The following is a 26,342-nucleotide window of genomic DNA, read 5'->3' on the forward strand; positions in this document are numbered from 1 at the left end:
CCGGCTGGTTGGTTGGCTTTTGGTTTTTGTAGTTTTGTTTTCCTATGAATTTGTCCAGTTCTTTGGACTCGGTGTAACTGCTAACCTCCGTTGTGTCTTGCAGCAGGGCGTTGCACGATTCCTCTGTGCTTTGCATTTCTTTCCAACGTGCCACCTGCTAGAGTTGCCTGCTGCTGCTTCCTCAGCGCGTTGGAAAAAGCGAGGAACAGTCATTTCTTGTTCACCATCCCCCTAGGGAACTTGGTTGTGGAGACGTCAATCATACCGCATCATGGAGAACATACAGCGTTCTTTGTAAGGATCTGCCTCTCAGCACCTGGTGTGCCACCCTTGCACCTGATGGGCAGGTCACCCGTGCTGTCCCTTCACCTCACAGATTGATCTGTGTGCCTGCCAGGTCTCTGAGTTGCCTCTGCAGCCTTCCTTTTCCTCTACCCAATGGGTGGGTATTCCTGGTACAAGAGGATGGGATACCACCCTCCGAGTGAGGAGGTTTCATCAACAGGATCTTTGCGAGTCACCCTAGACCTATTGCCACAAAGTGTTTTCCCTTCCTTGGTGGGGAGGAGCATAGTCTGAAGGTAGGAACGTATCTGAAGTTCTCTTCCCTCTCCCCAAACCCCAATTTGGACAGTTTATTCATCCCCAAGGTGAAAAAGCAGTAGGTTGCTTCTAAGGACCACAAAGTGCATATGCATCTCTTCAGAGGTCGGTAGCTCTACATGCAGGGCTTGAAGGAAACTGGAGCCATCTCACCTTTCTGCTGAGCTGCTTTCCAGCTTCCAGCCTTTTTAGAGGTAGTGGAGAGCAGTCAGTTGTTTCCCTTCTTCTTTTAGCATCTCTTTTTCTTTAATTTTACTTCTAACAGGTAAGGACCAGGAACTTCATAGTCTTCTTGACGTACAGCTTAAATTCTTGACACGTTCTGCTCACTCAAGCAAGGGGAGGGTGCAGCTCTCATACTTTTCCCTTCATATAGGTGTCAGCACGATGCTTCTTTGGATCGGGCACTCCATAAATCGTGTGGTTTGTTTCCCTCGTTTCATGAAGAAGAGAAAGTTGCTTGTTGCCTGCTGAATGGCCTCAAGTTACACCAGGGCAGGTTCAGGCCTGGATATTAGGAAAAATTTTTTCACCGAAAGGGTTCTCAGCCATTGGAATGGGCTGCCCAGGGAGGTGGTTGAGGCACCATCCCTGGAGGTGTTCAAAAGACGGGTTGATGTAGTGCTGGGAGGTATGGTTTAGTGATGGTGTTGCTTTTTGTTTGTTGTGTGGGTGTCTATTTTTGTCAAAGTTAGGTTGACGGTTGGACAAGATGATCTTTAAGGTCCCTTCCAACCTAGAAGATTCTGTGAAGTACCTCAGCCAGAGAACCGAAGTCACCTTTGCTGACACATTGCATTAGAGGACTTGGAGCTTTGTGGTTTAATTACATTTTGAATTATTTAAACAGAATCTAGCTGCATTAGACTCTCGACTCTAAAATTTACTAGTTCAGGGGTTATACAAGTAAGTTATCGAAACTAACTGGTTTCTTTAAAGTTTGCTTTCCTCAAAAACAAAAAAATTGGCCCCAGGTAGAGTTACTCTGCTGCTTTTAAGCAGAAGTGACTGAATCACTGAATTTCACTGAATTTCTAGAATTGGAAGGGACCATAGAGATCATCTAGTCCAACTCCCCTGCTGAAGCAGGATTGCCTAGAGCTTGTCAGAGCATGTTACTCAGGAGCATCCAGGCGGGTTTTGAAAATCTCCAGAGAAGGGGACTCCACACCCTCCCTGGGCAGCCTGTTCCAGGGCTCTGTCACCCTCACCGTGAAGAAGTTTCTCCTCATATTTGAGTGGAACCTCTTATGTTCCAACTTGTGCCCGTTGCCCCTCGTCCTCTCAGTGGGAACCACTGAAAAGAACCTGGCTCCCTCCTCCTTCAACCCTCCCTTGAGATACTTGTAGGCACAGTGAGGTTGACGGTTGGACAAGATGATCTTTAAGGTCCCTTCCAACCTAGAAGATTCTGTGAAGTACCTCAGCCAGAGAACCGAAGTCACCTTTGCTGACACATTGCATTAGAGGACTTGGAGCTTTGTGGTTTAATTACATTTTGAATTATTTAAACAGAATCTAGCTGCATTAGACTCTCGACTCTAAAATTTACTAGTTCAGGGGTTATACAAGTAAGTTATCGAAACTAACTGGTTTCTTTAAAGTTTGCTTTCCTCAAAAACAAAAAAATTGGCCCCAGGTAGAGTTACTCTGCTGCTTTTAAGCAGAAGTGACTGAATCACTGAATTTCACTGAATTTCTAGAATTGGAAGGGACCATAGAGATCATCTAGTCCAACTCCCCTGCTGAAGCAGGATTGCCTAGAGCTTGTCAGAGCATGTTACTCAGGAGCATCCAGGCGGGTTTTGAAAATCTCCAGAGAAGGGGACTCCACACCCTCCCTGGGCAGCCTGTTCCAGGGCTCTGTCACCCTCACCGTGAAGAAGTTTCTCCTCATATTTGAGTGGAACCTCTTATGTTCCAACTTGTGCCCGTTGCCCCTCGTCCTCTCACTGGGAACCACTGAAAAGAGTCTGGCTCCCTCCTCCTTCAACCCTCCCTTGAGATACTTGTAGGCGTTGATAAGGTCTCCCCTCAGCCTTCTCTTCTCCAGACTAAAGAGTCCCAGCTCTCTCAGTCTCTCCTCATAAGGGAGATGCTCCAATCCTTGAATCATCTTTGTAGCCCTTCGCTGGACTCTTTCTAGTAGTTCCCTGTCCCTCTTGAACTGGGGAGCCCAGAACTGGACACAGTACTCCAGTTGTGGCCTCACCAGTGCAGAGCAGAGGGGGAGAATGACTTCCCTTGACCTGCTGGCTACACTCTTCCCTATGTAACCCAAGATACCATTGGCCTTCCTGGCCGCAAGAGCACACTGTTTACTCATTGTCATTTTACTGTCCACCAGGACCCCTAGATCTTTCTCTTCAGTAGTTGCCTCTAGCGGGTCCACCCCTAACCTATACTGGTACCTGTGATCTCATGGAAGGCTGAAGGCTTCTTGCTGTGGAGGTGAATGTGGAGCACAGCTTGGCCCAAGCTGACATGGATCTGAGGTGCTGCTCCTCCATTGTGCTGGCACTTGCCTTTTGCTGACCCTACAATGAACCATTTCAAGGAGCTCTAAGCCAAGGAAATAACCGTATTTATTAGGAAGATGAATGATTTTTCTGCTGGTCCAAGTCACTGAACTGGCCCGTGGTGGAATGCTGCGTGCAGGAGTTAAGAGCTGGCAGGAGAGAGGGGAACTGTTTCTCTTCATGGCAAGTAGGTTTTGAGATAGCCTACAAACAGATGGTGGCTAACCTGAATCCCTTGGATCCAGGGTCTGCCTACCTGTCCTCCTCCAGAAAGCCTACAAACAGATGCTGGCTAACCTGAATCCCTTGGATCCAGGGTCAATCTGGTGTAAGGGTGTTTCCATATTGATTCTCAAATTTAATTCATTAGTGTCTAAGCACCCAAAAATGTGATTTTTGGTTTTGTTGTTGTTAGTAAAATTTACAGTAGCTAAAGCATGCCTTTTTAAAGATGCCAAGCCTTGATCTGAAAAGAGCAAGAGAGCTAGAATCCACCGCCTGCCTTGTTCTAGGTCCTGTCCTCAAGGAAAAATCCCATGAAAAACTAGTTTGCAGTTGTCAGGCTTCATCCTGTAGCAGAAGATGAGCTAGAATGGGAGAGCCCTTCAGTTTCTTAAATTTTCCTCACAGGGAGATACTTCTACACTACATTAACTTACTTTTTAGCGTGCCTTTTGGATAAGATACATGCATTTTAAAGAGTTTAGTTTCAGATGGGAGGCATCTTTCAGTGCTTTTTCAGCTCCAGCTTTTTTTAGTGACCGTTAGGCATGGATGGTGGCCCTTCACTGGACTCCACTTTCTTTCCCCAGTTGTAGCCAAGGATAGAGTTTCCTCCCTTCTTATCTGCTTCTCTCTGTAGCAGTGCTGTGCTGTGTGTGCGTGACCTGTATGACTTATTCATAGATGTCTGAGCATGAGTTTGTTGCATTAAGAAGCATTTTGTGGAAGATGCATTTTTTTTTTTCCTTCTTCCACGTCTAGAAGGAATTGAGGACGCTTGCTTAGCACGCAGAGATGAGGCTTAAGGGGCTTTGTCCATTGAGCTAACAGGAAAATAAAAAAAAACAAGAAAATATAAATGGTGCAGATGCCAAGAGCAGGTAGGCAAGTATTTTCTCACTCTTGACAGGTTGACAGTTGATGTGGGGGAACAGGCAGGAGACATTTGGCTTCTAGGACTCAGGGCTCTCTGGTTGCGTGGGTCTCTGCAGCCTATTTTCAAGTTTAATGGAAACTCAGCAGCTGTTATTTTTAGTGTGGCTGTTGCTTCTTTTGTGAAACAGATTTTCTTTAACCTTGCTACGTGTGTTTCTGATTGTGGTGAAATGATACACTTTTTTTTTTTTTCCCCCCCTCCAAAAATTCTAGGGTGGACTTGAACCAGTAATTGTTCTGTCTGTGGAGTATCATTAGAAGCGGTCGCCGGTAGCCAGCTTACTCTGGCAAGTTGAGCAGAGAATGCACAATCACCCATTTCAGGTTGAGATCAGTTTGAAAAATTGTTATGAGCTTTGGCCAGCTCAGGTACGAAAATTCAGTTTTCCATTACTTTACTACAGCCATGAATAGAATTGAAATTATTTTAGCACTCAAATATGACATAAGGTTTATGATGCCTTTTATAGAAACAAATTCTGACCATCTGTGGTCTGTAATAGGAAATTCTCAGGGTCCAGTTACCTGGCATAGCACTGGCAAATTAAGGATCAGAGTACAAATATGGTTTATTACAATGAATCTACCCTGAAGAACACATTTTGAAGAGTTGGGGCTTTTTTCTTCCCTGAGAAGAACATTCAAGGGATTTTTCTGTCAAGCACAACGGGCTGGTGTCAGATCTGACAGCAGAAGGAGAAGACACGTGCCTAAGTCATGGAACTGCTTAACACAACAGATAGGAAGACTTATGGCTGGGGAATGATTATTTGCATGTTCTGGGAGAATACAAGCAGATTCTGGGAGTTGTGGACGAGATGGCATCATTGACATGCGTGGAAGTGGCTTATATAGATGCCACCCAGACTAGCTTGTAAAACTCTTTCACGATCTTAGTAACACCATTTCTCCTTGGAAAGTGACACAGCAGCACAGAAAGAAATTAAACAAACCACCTTTGCATATACAAGAGTTTTTCATCTCACTTTCTAACATGTTGGGGCAAAGAGTGTGACAGGTGCAGGGCACAGCCCTTACCTGCCTTGATATTATCATTTGCTTTGTTAATACTGTCTTTGGATATTAACTACGAAGGAAACGAATTCCTCTAGTACTGCAAATCCTCCAAATAGCGATGAAATTTGAGCTTCCAATCTTAAAACCGAGTTTTACACCTCTGGGGACTTTTGGTTGAGAATGCAGTGGGATTTCCCCAAGGGTAGAAGAAAAAGTGGGTCAGCCGTGAGGACATCACCTTGGGGCAAGTCACCAGCTGTCTGAAAACTAAAATATGGTGAGGCTGCAGATCAGAGGCTGAAACTGTAGATTTGCAAGGAAGGCTGAACATGCTCCCCTGAGCGTGCTCCAAGCAGGGGGGCTGAGTTCCTTACAAAAATGGGAAAAGTGGTTACAGAAGGGCTGTGGAGAGATGATTTAAGTGACTAACAGAGTTGGCATGATAAAACGTTTTTTTGTCAATGCCGGGAAATCTCTTCTGTGTAATTGCAAACAGAATCTCTGCTGTGATCAGCAGCGGGCTTGAAAACTGCAACATTTTTGTCCTGCTTAGTCTCATTTAGTCTGATATGACGTCTCAGGGCAGCATGTGGCAGTTATTCCACTTAGGCTAATTTTTATTAAATTTCAGAAAGCGCTTGGCAACGTGAAGTCCGTATAGCAAATCTATAAATAGATGATTTTTTTCCTGCAAAATAGCCTGTCTTCCAGAATTTGAATGAAAAAACCAAATCTCTGATCAGGAACTTATTGTTGTGTTCCTAACCTCTGAATAGTTTTTGTGACAAGTTTGTTTAATCCTTGATAATTATGGTGACTGCATCTGTCATAATATTGTTTGGATAGGTAAGATGAGCACTGTTTGCCCTGGGATGGAAGTTTAAAGTGATTGATCTCAGGCTGTGGGCCTTTTAATAACCTAATATAATAGATTATTATATAAGACCATTGAGCAAGGGATGGTATCAGTTTTCTATACGGCTGAGTCAATTTTTCAAGGTAAAATACTGTTCTATGAGGATAAGGGCTCGAGGAAGGTACTGTTGACCCCAGCTTTGACAAGCCACTTGGAGTGGTGACATTTGAAGGAGGATGAGTGACAGGCTCCCAACAAAAGCACTCTGCAGGGAGAAAGGAGAGGACTTGCCTAAGGATCAATTAAACAAACTGGTCCCAGAATCATATGATGAAAACATACCTCGGTGTGGTGCTTCTGGTGGTGTCAGGTGTAGATTAAGCCTGATACCATAAGTATAACTTCTACTAGTTCTTGCTTATATTCATATATATGCTACAAGCTTTGCAAGTAGTGATCTATATTTACTTTGCAGGTAGATACACTTAAATGCTATTTTTTAAGCAGACCATAATGTTTGCCTGTTAAGTTAGTAGAGGTTAAGCTGGTTATGATATTAGGGGGATTTCCTGGCATTGGATTAAATTTTCTGCTTGGATCAAAAATTGGAGCAGCTCTGTCAAGGAGATTGGTAGAAGGTAATAGACTTCCCTCTCAAACTCTATCTGGTGTGCCTTCCTAATGATTTGTTGTCATAATTAACTGTGCCTGTTCTCCCTGTAGATAGGTGGGTTTGGCCCAGAAATCTCTGGTGTGTCTGACTGCTCTGTGGTGGACATGAGTGCGGTCTCTGGCGGCATGAAATTCTGTGTTTGGGGGTTTTTTTTTTTGTTTGGTTTCCTTAGGTCCTAGGGTGGGAGTTGTGTGTGTCACTGTGTGGGCAATACTCCATTCATTTGGCTGTGCCACCGGGTAGCTGTAATAATGCTGTCAAGGTGCATCTGTTATATTTAATATATTTCTGTACGTCCTGTTCAGCGCAGCTTCGTGTTAGCAGAGAATCTGGATCTGTCTGTCTTGATTGCAGCTTTTTTTTTTTTTTTTTGGGGGGGGGAAGTATTTTTTTGTTTGTTTGTTTGTTTACTTTGGCTTTTTGGGGTTTGTTTTTCCCAGTCGTGGCTACAATCACTCCTTAATGGTCATAAAGCCATCAAAGGTGAAGAACAGTCCCGGTATCTTGCAACCTCACCTTTAGATGTTTTGTTTTTTGCAGAAATGAAATGCTGTGAATAGCAAAATCCAGAATTTCTAAGGCTGATGCCCTTGCATGCCTATGAGAAGAATATGTCACAGAGGAGACTTTAAGCCGCAGCTGCTAGGAGTTGAGCCTGCCCTCTAAGCAGGGTTTGCTACAGCAGAGGCAGGCAATGAAGGAAGATATGTGTCTTCAAGGAACAATTCAGAACCTTTCCAGCTCCTGCTGTCAGACCTCCCCTAACAGCGTATGACTTGTTTTTAATTGCTGTTTCAAGTTCAGCAGGAGGTATGGTGTATTCCAGGGCTGAGGGGCTGTTAGTCCAGTGCACTGTATTTTTATATATATATATTTTTTTTTTAATCACTGTGTTTCCTGTACTGTCACGTGCATTTCTACCCTAATAACAGAACGCTAGTGCATGGTACAACTTATTTCTATAAAGATTTAAGGGGGTTTTTGTTTGTCTCAATGTGAGGGATTTGATTTTTATAATTGGGATTGTGTGTTGGAAGCAGATGATGTTTGTAAAACAGTGAAGGAAACCAAGTGCATGCAGGTGGTGCTGCCATTAACTGAACCCTAGTTCTGCTGCTCAGTTCACTTGGAAACTCTCCACTGGTTTTCTTTCTTATGTCTAAGCACTCTCAATCCTACTTGTTATATTCTCCTCTTATTCCCCACCCCATCTGTTTCACTTTGCCTTAATGCCAGTAAAGTTCATGTTGGGATGGGCTAAGTTACGCTTAAATTCTATTTACGACTGCTTTTTGTTTGTTCCTCCCATGCAAGTATTGGACGGGGAGATTGATCTATTTCTAGACTGCAGTTTATGGGGGTTACTTTTTGTTTTTCGTAGATGTCCAGCTTTGTCTCACCTAAAAAGCTACAGTTGGCATCAGCTTTCTGAAACGCCAGTGGGATCTGCTCTTAAGGTGGATCTCATGTTCACAGTTGGGATTTTGGTGGAGTAAAGAGGGTTATGGGCTACAGCAGTCTAAATAAACTTCACTTGTTCTGATTGTTCTAATTTGTAGGCTTCCAGAGGTGAGGATGTGTCCTGGAATAAAGTGGGATATTGCAATTCCTCCACAGTGAGATTAAGGCACTAAGATTATCCAGGACCTTTAGTAAGATGGTGAGAGACAGACCTCCATAGCTTTGTTCTGTTGTTTAATAACCAACTTATGTCTGATGGGTTTTTAACTTGATGTTTGTTTGAGTTTGGCTGTATTTTGAGCGCTGCTGCCACAATATCTTGAGACACAGGAAAGCCAACATAGGAAAGATCTCATATATATGTTAGGAATTCCCACAGGGAATGCTCCATATTTAAGTTTAATTTTAAGAGTGCTATGATTCTGTAAAAACAGATAACATTTTTTGCACTACAGTTGTTTAAAATGTTGCTTGAATGAAAGAGAACATTGTAAGATAGGTAATTGGGTAGGTCTATAAGAGACTTTTTGATTGGATTTTTTTTTTTTCTTTAATTTTTGGTCTTTGACCTCCTTGAAGAGATTAAGGAGGCATATATATTATATATACACTAATTCCTCTGATAGAAACTCAACTCTGGCCATACTGAGTCATATCAAAGGTCATCTGGGCTAGTATCCCATCCTGAGTTGGCCAAGAGTAGATATCTAGGGTAGAGAATAAAAGCAGGAAACCATATAAAATGACTCTGCAGAATGCTCTGCCACCTTCAGCGATTTGTGAATTGAAGGCTTCCTAAGCTAAACATGAAATATTTGTATGTTACTGTTTAATGGATTTATTTTTTTTTTTTATAATTTTTAGTGAGTTTGTCAAGTCACTTTTTGAATCTATGTAAGCTTTAGCATCTGCAGCGACGATTTCTTCAGCTTAACAACTTGTATGAAGCTACTTTTGCTTGGTCTGGTTTGCCTCCTGATGAACGCACGTGTGAACAAGGCAGATGCATTTGATGTAAGACTCTGCCACACTAATTGCAACATCAGGCCTTGCACTGACATCCTCGTAGACTTTCCTCTTAATTTTGTTAAATTGTTGCCTATCCCAGTCATGCTTCTCTGCCGGGTCTTGATTTTTCATGTCGGCTGAATAATTGCTGCTATAGTGCATCAGATTTTTGTAAGCTGCCTTAAAAATAAGGAGACCGTTTACCCAACTGTCTTGATGCCAAATGGAAGGAATGGCTGGCAGAGCAGTGTGTCAGAATACATAGTGGGGCTTATTAGCCTTTTTTTTTTTTTATTTCACGTTTTTTAAGCATGGTTTTTTTAATTTCTTTTTTTTTTTTTTTAAAGGCCAAGACTAAATTTATAAAACTATAAAGATTCTCCAGCATGGGCTGATTTCACACTTCTTCATGCTGAGGTTAGCCAAGAGATGAGACTGGGTCCTGTTATCACTATTCCTTTCTCACAGCTGCTTTCGTTTCTGCTTCACTTGCTATTTCTAGGAAGCCACTTTTTTACAGTATCTTATGGTTGCTCAGCTCTCTTGCCTGTCTTCGTGGGAGAGGGGTACAATCATTCCTCGACATCCTCTACACTTTCTCCAGAAAAAGACAATCTGAAAGTTCTCATCTTCTCAGCTACTCTCTTCAAAATTACATATCTTTAGATTCTCTGGTACATTTGAAAGCTGAATGTAATGAGGATATGTCGAAGTTTGTAAGCTTGGTCACCCTTTGAATTGGGTACAGCTTTCCTGGAATTCAAGAGAGAGATAATCTTGTCTCTCCTCCAGTTCCCATTAATACCACTTAATGTTTCATGATGCTCTCTGCTGTGTGTTGGGAAGCCATGGTAGTGCTTACCTCTCCCCAATTAACCATCATTCCCCACCTCCCTTTTGGAGCTACTATCGCTTCAAGCTCTAGCAGGGGGGGGGGGCTGGTTGCAAGCTTTGATGCTACTTAAACAATATTTCCACTATATTTTATTGATTTAGAAAGAATTGCAATAACATGGAAGTTAAAAGCGTCATTTAAATAACGTGCTTAAGTTTTCTGCACAAGGTTACTTCATCCCTTCTTCTGCCCTTTCTTCATGATTCTTCTGGAGATCTAGGTTAACGTGTGTTACGTCTTGCCACGGGTGTAGGCAATGTTTCAGTCTCAGTCTGGTAAACCCTTGGTCCATAGGCCTGACTGTGTTTCTGCAGTATCAGTACTGCCTCAGGAACAAATTTTCAGTATGTTAGCACTGCTTTGTGCTGCCACTGTGATCCAAAACAGCTTGAAATTTGTCTCAGCCTGTAATTAAATTGGCTTTTTGGTTTGGCTGCATCGCTCTGGCTATACCAGAGCATATCCCTGAATTTAGCTCTGTAATTCTCTATTGCCAAATGGCTGCTCTTCGTGGTAGTGGCCATGAGGATTCTGTTCTGTTTCAAAGCCAGTGAAGATTGATGTGACTTCTTTAAATAATAAACGTGTTACCGTTGTGCACGTGTATGATAACGTGGATAAAGGAAAGTGGAATTGTGCACCAGGGAAAGCCATTCTACCTTGCCCAGCTTTGAGTGCTCATAGACTTCTGTGCGCTCTCTCTCCTCTAAAATTATTCCTTGGGATTATTTTCCACCCCTGGTCACTTGACTGAAATCTTATTATGCGCTTGCATTGCTAACACGTATACATCATCTACCATGCTTTCTAGGTGGTTTTGCTTCAAAGTGAAAAATAGTGGATGGCTGACTTTTTCTGGAAAACTCCTCAACTTCTTTCTACCTGTCTTTATTACTGCTACCACCTCACGTCCTGGATCTCTAGCTGCCCTTGCATCCCCTGCCATCTCGAGCCTGCTTTGTGCTGTTCTTGTCTTCATGAAGTGATGCCAACAGACCTTCAAGAGTAGGGAGGGGATACCTCATTCTGTACCTGTGTGTTAATGTTGGGGGGGGGTATTTTTTTTTTTTTTATAATGTTAAGTGTTTGGGACACGCTAAATTACTTTTCTTTAAATAACAGAAGAAAAGCCAGCCTTAGAAGAGATTTTTGTGAGGATTCTCTCTCCTGGTGTGCAGGGAGGCTGGGTGCCCAGCATCTGCAGAGCTCGCTGATAGCTTAGGGATGGTCAGTTCAGATGTTTTGGTGAGCATAAAGAGCCTGGAAATGGCATTAAGCTTGCTCGTTAGGAAGAAGAAGCATAAATATGGTGCTGCCAAACACAGAATGGAGTTTCTCATTGGAGAGCTTTCCAGTTTCTTACTTCAATACCTGACGATGGAAGGGGCTGCAGCCCCATATGGGTGCAGGACTCTTCTGCGAGAATTCGAAGCATTTTGCAGCACCCTTTCTTCTGAATTTCTTTAATATTAAGTTTCTTGTTATTTCTCTTCTGTCGTTTTGATTGTACTTTAGCAGATGTTGGATTGTATGAACATTTCTCGGTGGCCCTCTCACTGTATTGGTCTGCTGCTCCTTTTTTCCATGTAGTTATCTTCTATATGGGGAATGAAATCTTCTTCTGTGAAGATCTTTTGAGAGGATCTCTTTGAGATCTTTTGTTCGTGTTTTGTTTGATCATCCTCTATGTCTTACTACTTTTGACATACTTCTATCTCCTGCTTCCTTTCTTCCTTTCCTACGTGCTGGTCACTTCCTATCCTTCCTTCTCGGTCCTTTTATTGCCAGGGAATGAGCTCTTTTCTCTACTTGAACTCATAATTCACTGGTGACTTTTTTTTTTTCCTTTTTTTTGGGGCCTGAAGAAGTGTGATGGTTGAATGACCAGCTCTGAGTCTTTTTTCCTAATTTGGTATTTATGTTGTAATCTCATTTAAGTCCGACACTGAGTCTTTTTTCCTAATTTGGTATTTATGTTGTAATCTCATTTAAGTCTCCACTCAGAGTGCTACAGTAACACTCGTTTTTAGGAAGGAAAATACTACATATTATGGGGAAAGGATGATAGAACTGCTGAGAAAGCTTAATAAAAGATCTGGCCTACTTCTACAGCCAGAAAAATATCTTACAGGGAGAGACAAAATGGAATAGGAAGATCTTTTATTAGTCCTGTTTCAATTCATTTTCTTCCAGGAAAGTGGAGTTAATGTGTATCTGAAAGTCACTTTTGTAGAAGAATTATAACCAAAAAACTTCCAAATGAAATGATTTTCAGCGTAGGCTATCTGGAGCTCCCTATAAAAGCAGGAAAAAGGGGCATGAGGTAGAATGCAAACACCATAGGAACAAGATATCTCTCCGTATTTTAATTTGCTCATTTTTAGCACTGTGTGTGTGCTGTGAGGAGGACTAATTTATACATGGCTGAAACCCTTTCTAACCGTCCCCATCTTCTTTGCTTGGCTGTTCAGTGACGGTGTCTGTAACCCTGGCTCTGTAAAGGCCCTTCTACCTTATTGAGATGCTTTTAGGCTTATTGAATGCAATACCTGGCAAACCTTTCTGATTTGTGTTGGATGTTGTCCAATGAAAACCATAAAAAAAAAAAAACCCTGCCTATGTAGCAGCTGCTCTGTTAAAGCAAGACCTTTTTGCCTGGTAACAATAACAGCTCTTGCAGCGTTTGGCGTTGGATTCTCTTTGCCTTGTTGGCTGTCGGGCCCCAGAGCGTTGGACTTCCTGCATGGTGTAGCCAGTAATGGTCACCTTTTGAGTTTGTGCTGCTGACTTGAAGCATGGTTGTTGTCTGCTGAGTTTATGCATGGAGTGAGCTCAGGTGTTTGCAAGGTGAGTTTGCCTTCTTTCCTAAGATGCCGGTTCTGATTTGGTCATAAGCCAAACCTGTGGAAATGTACCATGCGCTTCTGCCGTGACCTGTACTAATTTTGTCATTCCTTCCCCCCTGTCCCTTTTTTTTTTTTTTTCCCCCAGATAAATGGCTCATTTAAATTGGGAGCTACTAAAATACTCTCTGGCTGGCAAATGCAGTGCCTAGCAGCAGTCATCAAGGACGAACCAAACATGAGTGGAGGAGGGGAACAGGTCGACATTCTTCCGGCCAATTATGTGGTCAAAGATCGCTGGAAAGTGGTGAGTACCTCCAACTTTATGCTTCCCTTGGTGGCCCAAACAGATCTCTGTCTCCTGTAGTAGTATAGAAACTTGTCTATTTAATCCTGGGCTCTGGCAAGCAACGGTGGAGTGGTATGGTTTGGCATGTTGGTAAGATACTGCTAAGATGGTTAATATTGCTCTAGTGTTTTTTTCGAACGTTTGATATTTTTAGAAGACTAAACCCGCCAAGGATTTTTAGGTAGGATTGAGCTGTTGCAGCAGGCTGAGTCATCTTTTACTAAGAAACTTAGATTTCAAGTTACTGTGGTAAAGAATACTACAGATGTGCCTATAAAGAAATTGCATTACAATAAAATAATTTAAAAGCAAATGTTACAGGTTGGAATGTCAGCTATTTCAAAAGTCAGAAATTCCATAAGTAGCTTGTTGGTACAACTTCTGTGTAAATGTATTAGGGTACTTTTTAAAATTATATCATCACATGTCTAAAGTTTTAGTTCTTCATGGGACAGCTGTCCCATCTGTTGAGCAAGCTGGATGAGGTACACTGAGTTAATAACCATTTCACCTTTTATGTATTCATTGTATGGCTGCAGATCTCACTAGCCATTTAAATTCATGGCACGAGTTTGCCATTTAAATTCAGCTCTTTATGTTTGTTATTGCTGTGCTGTGTCAGATAGATAGATAGATATAATTCATGCTTTTACCAGATGATCAAGAGAGAACTATTAGCTTGCTTTTACAGATAGGCTTTCAAATTTAGTTAGATCTTGATTTTTTTAATTATTTTTTTGCAGAGTGCTTAATATTTATGACCAAAGCACAACTCCTCTAGACATCACGGGTGTCTAGGCACGCTCATCACTTCTATAGATTGGACCTGTCTGTCCTGCCTTAGGCAGTCAGCAGATGAACACGTGCTTAGTGATGACTTGTGAGCAGACTTCAGCAGCTTGATCAGAATCATGCAAGAATGCTGTGGTAGAGACATGGGGAGAATCTAATCCTCTAGACATGTGTTTCACTGCCACCAGATTTGTTCAGAGGATGCAGTTCCTCTTATGTATAAGACTTTCTCTTTAGTTGTCAAGTGGTGGGGGAATGGTGGGGGAAGTTGTATTATCACCTCAGTTAAAGAAATTAGAATATAACACCTGAAAGGATCATCTACCTTTATACTTGCTGAAATTCTGTATGTGTTTTCTGAGAGTTTTTGTTTTCTGGCTTTAAAAGCTTTTTTTTCAAAGGGCTGGAAAAAAAATTAAATCCCATGTGTGCCATTGTGTCCATTTTTAATTTGTGTTACCAGCAGCGTCTGAATCACTAAACTCACAGCAGAAGCCTCGTTCTTTTGGATGACAGGTGATTTGTAGTAGTAGCACTAAGTCATTTGTCTGTGCTAACCGTGCTAACCAGCTGTGGTAGAACTGTCCTGTGACTTTTGCTGTGGGCTGTGAAGAGCAGAGGACTAAAGAGACCCAGGATTACGAACTTGCTTCAGTTCCAGCCTGTGGATAGGTTATTTTTGACAGCCCACTTCAGTCAACATATTGTCACGGAATCATGGAATTGTCAGAGTTGGAAGGGACCTTCTAGGGATCATCTAATCCAACTCCCCTGCCAAAGCAGGGTTGCCCAGAGCACATCACTCAGGAGCATCCAGGTGGGGCTTGAAGATCTCCAGAGAAGGGGACTCCACACCCTCCCTGGGCAGCCTCTGCCAGGGCTCTGCCACCCTCACCCCAAAGAAGTTCTTCCTCAGATTGGAGTGGAACTTCCCATGGTCCAGCTTGTGCCCGTTGCCCCTCGTCCTGTCACTGGGAACCACTGAAAAGAGTCCGGCTCCATCCTCCTTCAACCCACCCTTTAGATACTTGGAAGCATTAAGAAGGTCTCCCCTCAGCCTTCTCTTCTCCAGGCTAAAGAGCCCCAGCTCTCTCAGCCTTTCCTCATCAGGGAGATGCTCCAATCCCTGAATCATCTCTGTTGCCCTTCGCTGGACTCTCTCCAGCAGTTCCCTGTCTCTCTTGAACTGGGGAGCCCAGAACTGGACGCAGGATTCCAGTTGTGGCCTCCCCAGTGCAGAGCAGAGGGGGAGAATGACCTCCCTCCACCTCCTGGCAGCCCAGGATCCCATTGGCCCTCTTGGCCACAAGGGCCCATTGCTGGCTCATGGAGAGTTTGCTATCCACCAGGACCCCCAGATCCTTCTCCTCAGAAGTGCTTTCCAGCAGGTCCATCCCTAACCTGTATTGGTGTCTGGAGTATCCTTCCATTAGACTTGCCTTGTGCCTGTAGCCCTTTGTTGCCCCCACTTTGCTCTGTTCTTGTTACTCCCCCATTGCCTGCCACTCCATCCTAGCTCTTTCCTTTTTCCACAGCCTTCACTTTTCTGTCTGGTCTATCCCTGAACAACCTATTTATATTTAAAGTAAGTCAAACTGCTCTTCATTTCTTCATGCTTCCTGAGAGCAGATGGAGAATCTTGATTTTCAAAGCGATTAGGTACCAAAATGGAGACAGCCCCTATCCCCCCTCCCAAAGCTTTCTGGCACAGCTGAAGGAAAGTCTTGCTGTGCTCTTGCAGCTCTCTGGGCTGGAGCACGCATACTTGGTTTGGCAGGATGATATATGTCCTGGTTAACTGACGTAGAGGACTTGAAACATGCTCTGTGCTGATGGGCTGCTCAGAAAATACCGCTTGCAGCTTTTATCTGACCCTCCCTGCACAAATGGAAATCTCCTCAGAGCCTACAATTTTTGGTCAGGTTGGTGTGTGTTCATTGCGAAGCTGAATTGAGATGCTCTCCTGATGCTAAGCCATTGCTTCAGGTGCACGTTGCTCATTTTTCTTCATTCTCCTTTACCCTCCTTGGCTTCGGCTTGTACCATTCCTACTGTTCATCAAACTTTGAGTTTCTCCTTCATAGACAGGAGTGCTAAAACTTCTGTAAATTATGGGAGTATTTTTTTTCTACACAGCCTAAACAAAGTCACTTTGTTCTTGGAAACAGCAGAACTCTTAAAAGCACCAAAACCTCCAAATAAAGCCTAAAATATGCTCAGTCGTGCTCATAGGGGAACATTTCAAACTAATTTTAAACTTGGTAAAGGCTCAGTGACTTCATCGTTGCATGAGTCTGTGACTGGGGACTACTAGAAGCTTTACCCACTAACTCTACCTTAGAAAATACAGAAATGTGCACCTATATCGTTAACAACAGCTACCTCCCAACTAGAGAAATAGCCTTTTATGTTTTATAATGTTGGCTCACAGTAGTCTTCAATACTGCAGTGAGGTCATTACCCCACTTGAAAGCCCTGAGGAATTCCATGACTCGCTAAAGGGCGTAAATAGCAATGAGAAACTCTAATTCCCAGCTCTGAGCAGAGCTGGGAATTTGGCCTTGTGTGACCTGAGTTGCCTCTTGTGAGCCTTCATTTACAGTCATTTCTGCCCAAAAGTGCATACCCTTCAGGCAAACCTTCTGTGCTTCTGTCCCCTTGCTGTGCTTGGTGTTGGTGTGGGGACCAGTCAGAACTGTGAGCTGTATGGGGCTCAAAGTAATCTGGACAAAAATATCAAAATAGGTCTTGTTGGCCAAAGGAAATGGACAGGGTAGGATCTAGTGACAAGATGAAAAAGGCAGATGTGCCTTAAAGAGAGCGTACAGCTCTAACGACAGCGGTAGCATTTTTTTCTTCATCCCAGACCTTTCTGAATCTGACCCCTACGTAGCATCCAAGCCGGAGAGTCCAAGCTTTGCTGTTGAGTGATGGATGCTGCACAAGCAGGTGTGTGGCATATTTATGGGGGTTCAGCTGCCAGAAGGTTGTTTGTTTTTTTTTTTTTTGTGTAATTTGTCCTCCCATTGTGACTAGCCGGAGAGTCCAAGCTTCGCTGTTGAGTGATGGATGCTGCACAAGCAGGTGTGTGGCATATTTATGGGGGTTCAGCTGCCAGAAGGTTGTTTGTTTTTTTTTTTTTTGTGTAATTTGTCCTCCCATTGTGACTGTCTCTGGCTGGGCATCTGCTTGAACCTTGTAGTTCTTAGCGCTGGCATACTTCCAGCGTTGAGCCAATTTCTAATTTTAAACCAGTGTAATGTATTCCTTGAATTCCTTTCCTCCTCTTCTCCTATATGCCGGCTGACAAAGCTTTGACAAATGAAGATGTTAGTTCTCTGTAGTTGGCCTGTTGTAGTTCATTTTCCTGTCGCTCCAAGTCAGTAAATTTTGGCTGGCTGACAGCAATTTATATTTTTGTTCTTACTTTTGGGGAAAGGCAGGGACAGGGGAAAGCTTATGCTTTTTATCAAAACTTTTGGACTTGAAGAAGTAATCTTTTTAGTCATCATTCTTTACTTGCAGATACGTTTTTATGCTTTGGGTGGATGAAATTTGGACATTACTGGAACCATGTGACTTTTGCTGAGACCCTAGAGGGTACTTGATCCACATGGGCTCTGAATGATGTGGACTGCCTTGTTCAAGGGGAGGCAACAAAATCAAACATAACTTGTACTTACTTGCTTTGAACTAGGTATAGATGTTAAGGCTGAATGGATATATCTCTTTATTTCACCTAAATGCTTTGTACTGGAGGTTCGCAACTGAGACTTATTAGCAAGACAGAGTTGGCAGCTCCTCCACTGAGCTTTGAGTTCAGATGGTGACTCTTGAACACGTGTATGCTCTTTCGTCAGGTGCAATCCATGCTTTGGTTTCTTCCAGGTTTCGGAGTTTCTTGAACTGAAGTTGTTGCGGTTACACTTGTCCTTCCTCTATTTATTTTTGAACCTTCCTGGAAGCCACACAAATTTTTGTGGACTTTTCACCTTGGTTACACTTGTCCTTCCTCTGTTTATTTTGGAACCTTCCTGGAAGCCACACAAATTTTTGTGGACTTTTCGCCTTGTCTTGGTCCAAAAGGCCATTTGTTGTTCCAAGAGGGAACTTCGGACAATGAAGGTTCTTTGTTAGTCTTGGGGCCTGTTTTGGTCTCACTCTATACAGAATTGCTTTAACTGGGCTTTGGCAGTGGCTTTTGGCATCATCTTCAGATGATTTAGAATGGGGCTGGTTGACCTTTCCTTGATAGGCTTCTCAGTTCATGTCTGTTTTATATAAGTTAGTTTTACCTTGAGATCATTATAACTCCAGTCCTCCTAAGCAAGTTGAGTGGACTCAGAGTTTGGTGAATGTAGGTCCACTCTTCCTCACCTGTTGTTAAGTCAGATGAGGCCTGGTAGCCATTTGTAGATCAAGTAGCCCATTGAGTTGGGCTGCAGGAGTATCAGGCTTGACTATACAAGTGCTCCTAAAAGGCAGTCACAGTAGTCACTGTTTTACCTTGTCAACATTTGAAGCCTGTGGGTGACAGCCTTGACCCTGGCTGAGTTCACCATAGGTCAAAGCCTCTTGGTTTGGTCCTTTGCTCTGCATTCAGAGCACATCTTCTTGTTCCTGACCTTGCCACTAATCCTGAGACTGAACTACTGGTGCCTTGGTCCTGGAGCATTTTCCTGGAAAGGTCTAGTCTTCTTCTAATCTCTAACAGATTTTGTTTAGAGCAGCGGTGTCTTATACGTTTGCTGAATAAAAGATTGAATTTGTAGTTGAAGGCTATTTTTGGTTGGGGGTGTGTGTTGCCTTGGTTTTTTGAACTGTCTCTCTGTGAGTACTAATTTCTGCTTAGTGAGAAGGCTGTGTGTTTGTTGGGTTTGGGTTTGTTTTTTTTTTTTAATAGACTCTGGAGGATTGTGCTGCAAGAGTCTTTCCAGGATAAATCTGAAATATTTCAGGATATTTAAAGGAGAATTCAAAGGGAGCCATCTGTGTGCTGTGTAACTACTGGTACATCCAGGGGGCCTTTTCCAAGTGGCTTCTCCCATCAGGACATAGCTGGTTTGTGTCAGCAGTCCTGAGTTCAGTTTGAGGAATTACTGGAACCTCCTAGTTGGAGACTGCCATACTGAGGGGTTAAATAAAGTGGCTTTTTGGTAACAGTTTACTCCAAGGGCCTAATGTGGTATGAAACCTCTTAGAATATGGAAGAAGCCCTGCAATGAGCTGTACGGTTGTGTGGCCATTTGTGGGATGCTGAAAGGACTGAAATCATGTCTGAGATGTAGTTTGCTTTAATTTTAGTTACGTACGTGCAAGCCCAAGTAGATGCCTTTGTTTAATGGGAGGAATTCTTGACTTTACAGGCTGTAATGGAAATCTGGACATAGGCTCGTGCGTTTAGATAGAACGACTCCTGCTGGTGTTGTCAGCCTGTATCCCAGTCTTAACAGTAAATGATCTGGTGGAAGGTAGGAAACAGGATGAGAAGAGAATATTCTCAGGACAGTGAGGCTTAGCATGGGCTGGTGACTCACAATTATCATTTAGGTGACTCTTGTGAGATGCTCTTTCTTGACTTTGTGGTTAACGGTTGCATTATTGATTTATTTTCTGGAGTGGTATATGCCCATCACTCCTTTGTGTCCAGCAGAAGGCTGTGCTGAGTTCACCTTAAACAGTGAACTTCCCCAGAGTACCCAAGCAAGGAGGAAAATGCCTGTGTGGTAAGGTCTTGATCTCAGCCAAGACCTTGAGTTGCAAGGTAACAACATGCTCTGCAACAAAGAGAAGGAAATGGCTGTTGATGGCCTCTGGATGTTGCTGAAAAATCAAGGAGGATGGCAGTGCTGGTCATGATGAAAATGGGACCATCTGGTGTGCTGGGAAAAGTATGCCAGAAAATAATTTCCTTAAGAGGGTGAGAAAGGATGTGAGGAAGAAGGGGCAGCTTGAGGGCTCTTGGACAGTGAGGTGCATCCACTGGCTGGAATGTCTGTATAAAATCAGTTTTAGACAAATAGAATGGTTAGAGTTGGAAGAGATCTAGTCCTAAGCCACCTGCTGTGGGCAGGGACACCTCCCACCAGACCAGGTTGCTCCAAGCCCCATCCAGCCTGGCCTTGAACCCCTCCAGGGATGGGGCAGCCACAGCTTCTCTGGGCAACCTCTTCCAGTGCCTCACCACCCTCACAGTGAAGGATTTCTTCCTAATATCTAATCTAAATCTACGCTCTTTCAGTTTAAAACCATTGCCCCTTGTCCCTGATAAAGAGTCCCTTCCCATCTTTCCTGTAGGCCCCTTTAAATACTGGAAAGCTGCTATAAGGTCTCTTGGAGCCTTCTCTTCTCCAGGCTGAACAACCCCAGCTCTCCCAGCCTGTCCTCACAGCAGAGGTGCCCCATCCCTCTGAGCATCTTTGTGGCCCTCTGCTGCACTCGCTCCAACGGTTCCATTCCCTTCTTATGTTGAGGGCTCTAGAGATGGATGCAGTACTGCAAGTTAGGTCTCATAACAGCAGAATAGAGGGGCAGAATCACCTCCCTGGACCTACTGGCCACACTTCTTTTGATGCAGCCTAGGATGTGGTTGGCTTTCTGGGCTGACAGTGCGCACCGCCAGCTCATGGTGAGCTTCTCATCAACCAGCACTCCCAAGTCCTCCTCAGGGCTGCTCTCAATCAATCCATTCTCTGCCCAACCTGTATTTATGCCTGGGATTGCCACATCTCAGGTGCAGAACCTTGCACTTGGCGTGGTTGAACTTCGTGAGGTTTGCACGGGCCCACCTCACGAGCCTGTCCAGGTCCCTCTGGATGGCATCCCTCCCCTCCATTGTGTCAACCACTCCACACAGCTTGGTGTCATCAGCAAACTTGCTGAGGGTGCACTCAATCCCACCGTCCATGTCCCCAGCAAAGATGTTAAACAGTGCTGATCCCAGTCCATGTCCCTAGCAAAGATGTTAAACAGTGCTGATCCCAGTACCAACCCCTGAAGAGCGCCACTTGTCACTGGTTTCCACTCGAACATCAAGCTGTTGGCCACCACTCTTTGAGTGTGCCTGGTTTTATGATTCAGCGAAGCTCTGGTCTTGTTCTCCTTTCATCTCACATTCATTCCTCTGTTGACTTCTATGGGTCCTCCGATTTTGGCTGGTTTCCCAGGCGAGCAGTCTCAAGACCCGCACCCTTCTTCCTGAACCTGCCTCTCTGATGCTTTTTCTGAGATAGCAGTCCTAGTCTGTCCTTAGTTTTTCCAGGCTCCTAGTCATTCTCTTCATCCTGAAATGAACCGCTCCTAACTCAGTGGGAGTTTCTAGCACCAAGGTAGGTCGATACTGGGCATTGAACATGACTAGACCTTCCTACAGATCCTTACAATGCCGCTACGCTCATCATATTACTGTGTTATTCCATTTCTATTGTGGTAGCTTTGCATTTTGACAACTGTGTTGGACGTGGGAGCTGCCCCTGCTAAGGCCAGTGTGTGGAAAAGGATCATTGCGCGCATCCGTGCTGGCTCAGCAGTATTCCTCCCTGGCTCCACTTCTTGAATTTGCAACCCAGCGAGATGTTTGGGTGGCCTGGGTTTCTGCTCCATCCCACCTATGTTGTGTTACGTTTATTATGGTTGACTTTTGCTTATTGTGTTACCCATTTTCCCACTGAGACACTTTGAATCTTCCCCAGAGTCCTTCCAGATCCCAACTAAACTTTTTGACCTTCTGCAGCTTTTACTGTCCCTTTCCCTTTTCATTCTCTGTTGCCAATACTTCAGGCAACAGCAGATCTCGTGTCCTGAATCCTAAGGTACTGACTGGTGTGTTGTTGCTATGCTGAATGTAGCTCTGTTTTGATAGAAAGATTTTTAATAGCCAGCTCACTTAGTGCGAATTTCCAAGTAGAAATAGGGCTGCACTGTAATAATTTATGAATAATATGTGGTGACCTAGTTATTGGGCTGTTTACTGTATAAATGTGCCTGTTTAGCCCAGTGGAAGGCTGCAAGGGAAAAAAAATAACAAGTAAAAGGAGAAGAAGGATGGCTCCGGGCAGCAACTCTCACAGGGTTATCAAGAAATGGCTTCAGAGACAATAGTCAGGCTGTTAATATGGAAAATACTACCTTCTTCATGCAGAGCTGTTTTTCTGGACCTGGGAGCTAGAAAACCAAATGGTTTGGGTGACCTTAAGGACAAAAAAAACCCAGCCAACTGCCCTTGAGAGGCAGGACCCCGTGTTCAGCAAACCGGACAGATGCAGAGGACAGACCTTCTGTGGCACAGAAGACACTAAAATACCATCCCAACCTCATGAAACAATGTATAAGATACATGGTTGACTATCTGCCCAATTTAAACTTCCTTTTTTTCTCTTCAAGCGTCGTTGCTGCCATTTGGAAAGAAGCAGGAGCACAGGGCTTTCTGAGCAGTTGTGGATAGAGGGAACACGAGATGCTGAAGGGAAGGGCTGCAGCAAGGTTCAATGAAGAAGTGCTAAGCACCTCAAAGGAGCCCTGATGTAGCTCTGCTGTAAACATGAATTTGTTCCTGGGCAGCATAGTATGCTTTAAATATACCTAAGAGAAACACATATAAAATAATTTTCCTGGCATAGACATTGACACTTGCAACACATTAGGAGCCTCTTATACATGCATATCACAGAATCACAGAATCGTGGTTGGAAGGGACCTCAGAGATCATCTCCACCACCTCCCTGGGCAGCCCATTCCAATGCCTGATAACCCTTTCAGTAAAGAAATGTTTCCTAATATCCAACCTGAACTTCCCCTGGCGCAACTTGAAGCCATTACCCCTTGTCCTGACATCTGTAACTTGGGAGAAGAGACCGACCCCCGTCTCTCTACAGCCTCCTTTCAGGTACTTGTACAGAGCTATAAGGTCTCCCCTCAGTCTCCTCTTCCCCAGACTGAACAACCCCAGTTCCCTCAGCCTCTCCTCGTAAGACTTGTGCTCCAGACCCCTCACCAGCTTTGTTGCCCTTCTCTGGACCTGCTCCAGCACCTCAATGTCCCTCTTGTGGTAGGGGGCCCAAAACTGGACACAGCACTTGAGGTGGGGTCTCACCAGTGCCCAGTACAGGGGGATGATCACCTCTCGGGCTCTACTTGCCACACTGTTCCTGACACAGGCCAGGATGCTGGTGGCCTTCTTGGCCACCTGGGCACACTGCTGGCTCCTGTTCAGCTGACAGTCGACCAATGTGTGTAACTATACGTGCATATGCTGCCGAATCTCAGCAGGAGAATCAAGGAATCACCTTCCAGGAATGGCAGAGGATCCCAGCTTGCTCTCCGAGTGGGTGGCAGACGATCTATCTCTAGTAGGTGCATATCAAATATGCTGAAACTTAGACATCTTTCGCTCTGAGTTTATATCAATTGAAATTGGTTTTGATTTCTGAGCAGTGATATCCTTCTACTGCGAAACGGTCTTTAATTTCTGCTCAGAGACACAAAAAGCATCATTTGGTGTGGTTAAAAATGAAAAAGTGAAAAAAGAGAGTCGGAGAAAATGAGAAACAATGGAGCTGTACTTGTGGCTTTTCTGTAACTATTTTGAGGTAAAGCAGTTGGCAGTTCTCTGAAACATGGCACTGAAGTGACCTCACTAGCAGAGCAGGTGAAGCATCTTGTAAAATATTCCAGTGGATGTTTGTGGGTTGTTTTTTTTCTGTATTTAAAATCCTGTGAATGAGATGTAAACTTCATTTAACTTATTTCTTGAAAGCATTAGTTCCAACTACCGTGGTTGTGCTTTACTGCAGAGGTGTGTTTGTTGAGAGGGAATGACAGGTTTTATCTACCGTGGTGTGGATAGTGCTTCTGCTATCTCCTTGAAGGGTCTTTCCTTGAATTTTGGCAAGAACATTATTGAGGCAATAGGCGTTATCATTTGGGTTTTAAATGCATCACACGTCATCGCTCGCTAGGCTTGTTCTTTGTTGTTAACAGCAAGGAATTTATACATAGCACAGTCAAGTGGGTAGCTGGACTTTTGCCTAGCTGTGCAGTGAAGGGATTCAGGCAGAGCACAGATTGGGAGCTGAGTTTGTTCTCCTTAAGCAGTAAAGAAAGAAGCTGGTGCCTGGCTCTGTGAGAGCCAATTTGACGTTGTTTCTCTTGTACGTCGTACCAAACCTTACCAAACCTTGTACTTTTCTAGCTGAAGAAGATTGGTGGCGGTGGCTTTGGGGAGATCTATGAGGCAATGGATCTGCTGACCCGGGAGAATGTGGCCTTGAAGGTGGAATCAGCCCAGCAGCCCAAGCAAGTTCTCAAGATGGAAGTGGCTGTCCTGAAAAAGCTGCAAGGTAAGGCAGAAAGCTCTTGGGAAGTGCTAAAGGTCACCGTGTACATGTTAACAATTAGAATCCAAAGTTGCAAATGCTATTTACAGTTTTCTCTTCAGATTCCATCTAAATGTGATGGTACATGAAGTTATTCAGCTCAGAAAGTTATTACGTTCTGCAAAGCATCCTATTCAAGTGAGTTCCAACTACAGGGACAATTTTTGTCTGCCAGGCTGGAAGAACAATGAGGAGACTTAAACGTAATTATTGGTACACTGCTCTGTGCAGTGTAGTGCTACTGATGAGATAATAAGGAATAGAGAAAGCAGTGTTGGAGTAAGAAAGGAGGTGAGGTGGTAGCCTCCCAGAGGGCAGGGACAATGTTTGTCACCATAGTGCTGTGAGTGTGACAGAGTGTCCAAGTAAAATGGTTGCTAAATAGGTGAGTGCAAAAAGTGGATAGCATGAGGTATAGGGAAACTGGTAATTAGTAAATTTGTCATGTACCTGACTGTCCTGAAGGCAAAGTATGAAATGATTTTGGGTTTAGGAGTGGTGGTTTTGAATTAATGTTAATTTGATTGATACACCTATTCTTAATTTTCCCTAACACAACTTTATACTGGTTTGGATGTTGAAGTCAGCTCTGGGGCCATCCCTTTCTATAGCTGACCTTGGCAAAGCTTATAAGCAGGTTTCAAACTGACTGGGAAGCAGCAAAATGGGAGCCTTCCTTGACTCGTGTCCAACCCTGCTTCCACCTAAGAAATGACGCTGAAGGGGGACTTGCCCTATGCCAAGATGCTGTTTTCTGTTTGCTCAGATGAACCTTCCTGTGCTGGTCTTTAGTCTTTCAAGTCACAGTCATTCTCAGGAGTGACCTGGTAGAATAGGGTGAAAGGAGGCAGCCAGTATCCCAAAGGCTTTTGCAGTGCTGATGAGATCCAGTGTAACACCAAAAGGTGCAAGGGAGCAGTCTTGCTGCAGTTGTTCCTGGCTGGAAAAAAAAAGAGTGAGGGGGCTTCTATGAAAAACTGATCGCTAAGGGAGGATGTAAAAAAGGAATTTCCACGTCTGCCTTTGAGGAACTGAGAAGTGCTGTTTGCTGAAGTGCATTGTGCATGGATTTCCTTGTGAAGGCAAGGCCAGCTATTAACAGGTCCAGTTTACGTGTTGTAGTATAATATACCTTTGAAGGGATGTTCCTTTTTGCAGGGTTTCCACTTGGGCTGAGGAAACACCTTCCCATGAAGCAGTGAGTGGTATCCTTATCACCAAGGCTCATGCTTCAGAGATAGCCTTGTGGCCCTTTGTCCATTTCTATACCTCTGCCCTTACACAAAATCTCCAGAGATATGAATTGGAGGGTGAGACTGTTGCAGGTCTTGTGAAACAGGGTTTACTCAATGTTTGGGACAGATAGCCTCAAGGCAAAAGTCAGTAATTATTTTGGAAGGTCAAATAGTTTTCCACAGTTCAGCTCTTCTAAGAGGAAGACCAATAAGGCCTTTTTTTGAATACACAGTATTGCAACAGATGCAGCTGAGCTGTGTAAAGAGACTTGAAACAAAGGAGAAATCAACCCATGTCATTAGGAGGAAGGTTGCTGTTGATCTGGGAAAGGTCTGGATACACAGAGCTCCCAGAGAACAGCAGAGCAGGCGGTCTGAAAGCAGCGTAGTGAGGGCAAACAAGGCAGAGAACTGCTCAGAATTGAGTGAGGGTGTGACCGTGTAGGATGGTGGACTATTAGAAAACCAAGAGATGATGCTATCGTGCTGGCTAGTGTCACTCTGTGCTACATCCAGGGCAGGGGACGCTTGACAAGTATGACCTGAAGTCGCCAAATCAG

The 26,342-nt window shown here is 43.8% G+C and overlaps 1 protein-coding gene across 3 annotated transcripts in view; it reads left to right on the forward strand.

The window, feature by feature from the left end:
• The first annotated feature begins 7,401 nt into the window (after nucleotides 1-7,401).
• Nucleotides 7,402-26,342, forward strand: part of TTBK1 (tau tubulin kinase 1) — a 103,800-nt gene continuing 84,859 nt past the window's right edge. The window contains exons 1-4 of one of the 3 annotated variants that reach the window (XM_014962426.1): nucleotides 7,402-7,636; nucleotides 8,386-8,486; nucleotides 13,182-13,340; nucleotides 24,364-24,511. In XM_014962426.1, coding sequence (XP_014817912.1) covers nucleotides 8,484-8,486; nucleotides 13,182-13,340; nucleotides 24,364-24,511 — 310 coding nt within the window. In that variant the 5' untranslated portion in view covers nucleotides 7,402-7,636; nucleotides 8,386-8,483. Of the gene's footprint in view, nucleotides 7,637-8,385; nucleotides 8,487-9,227; nucleotides 9,302-13,181; nucleotides 13,341-24,363; nucleotides 24,512-26,342 lie in introns of those variants that run through there. The other 2 variants (XM_014962427.1, XM_014962425.1) reach the window with 2 other exon arrangements.

The sequence above is a fragment of the Calidris pugnax genome, unplaced genomic scaffold (genome assembly GCF_001431845.1).
Source record: "Calidris pugnax isolate Ruff unplaced genomic scaffold, ASM143184v1 scaffold147, whole genome shotgun sequence".
Classification (NCBI taxonomy): Eukaryota; Metazoa; Chordata; class Aves; order Charadriiformes; family Scolopacidae; genus Calidris; species Calidris pugnax.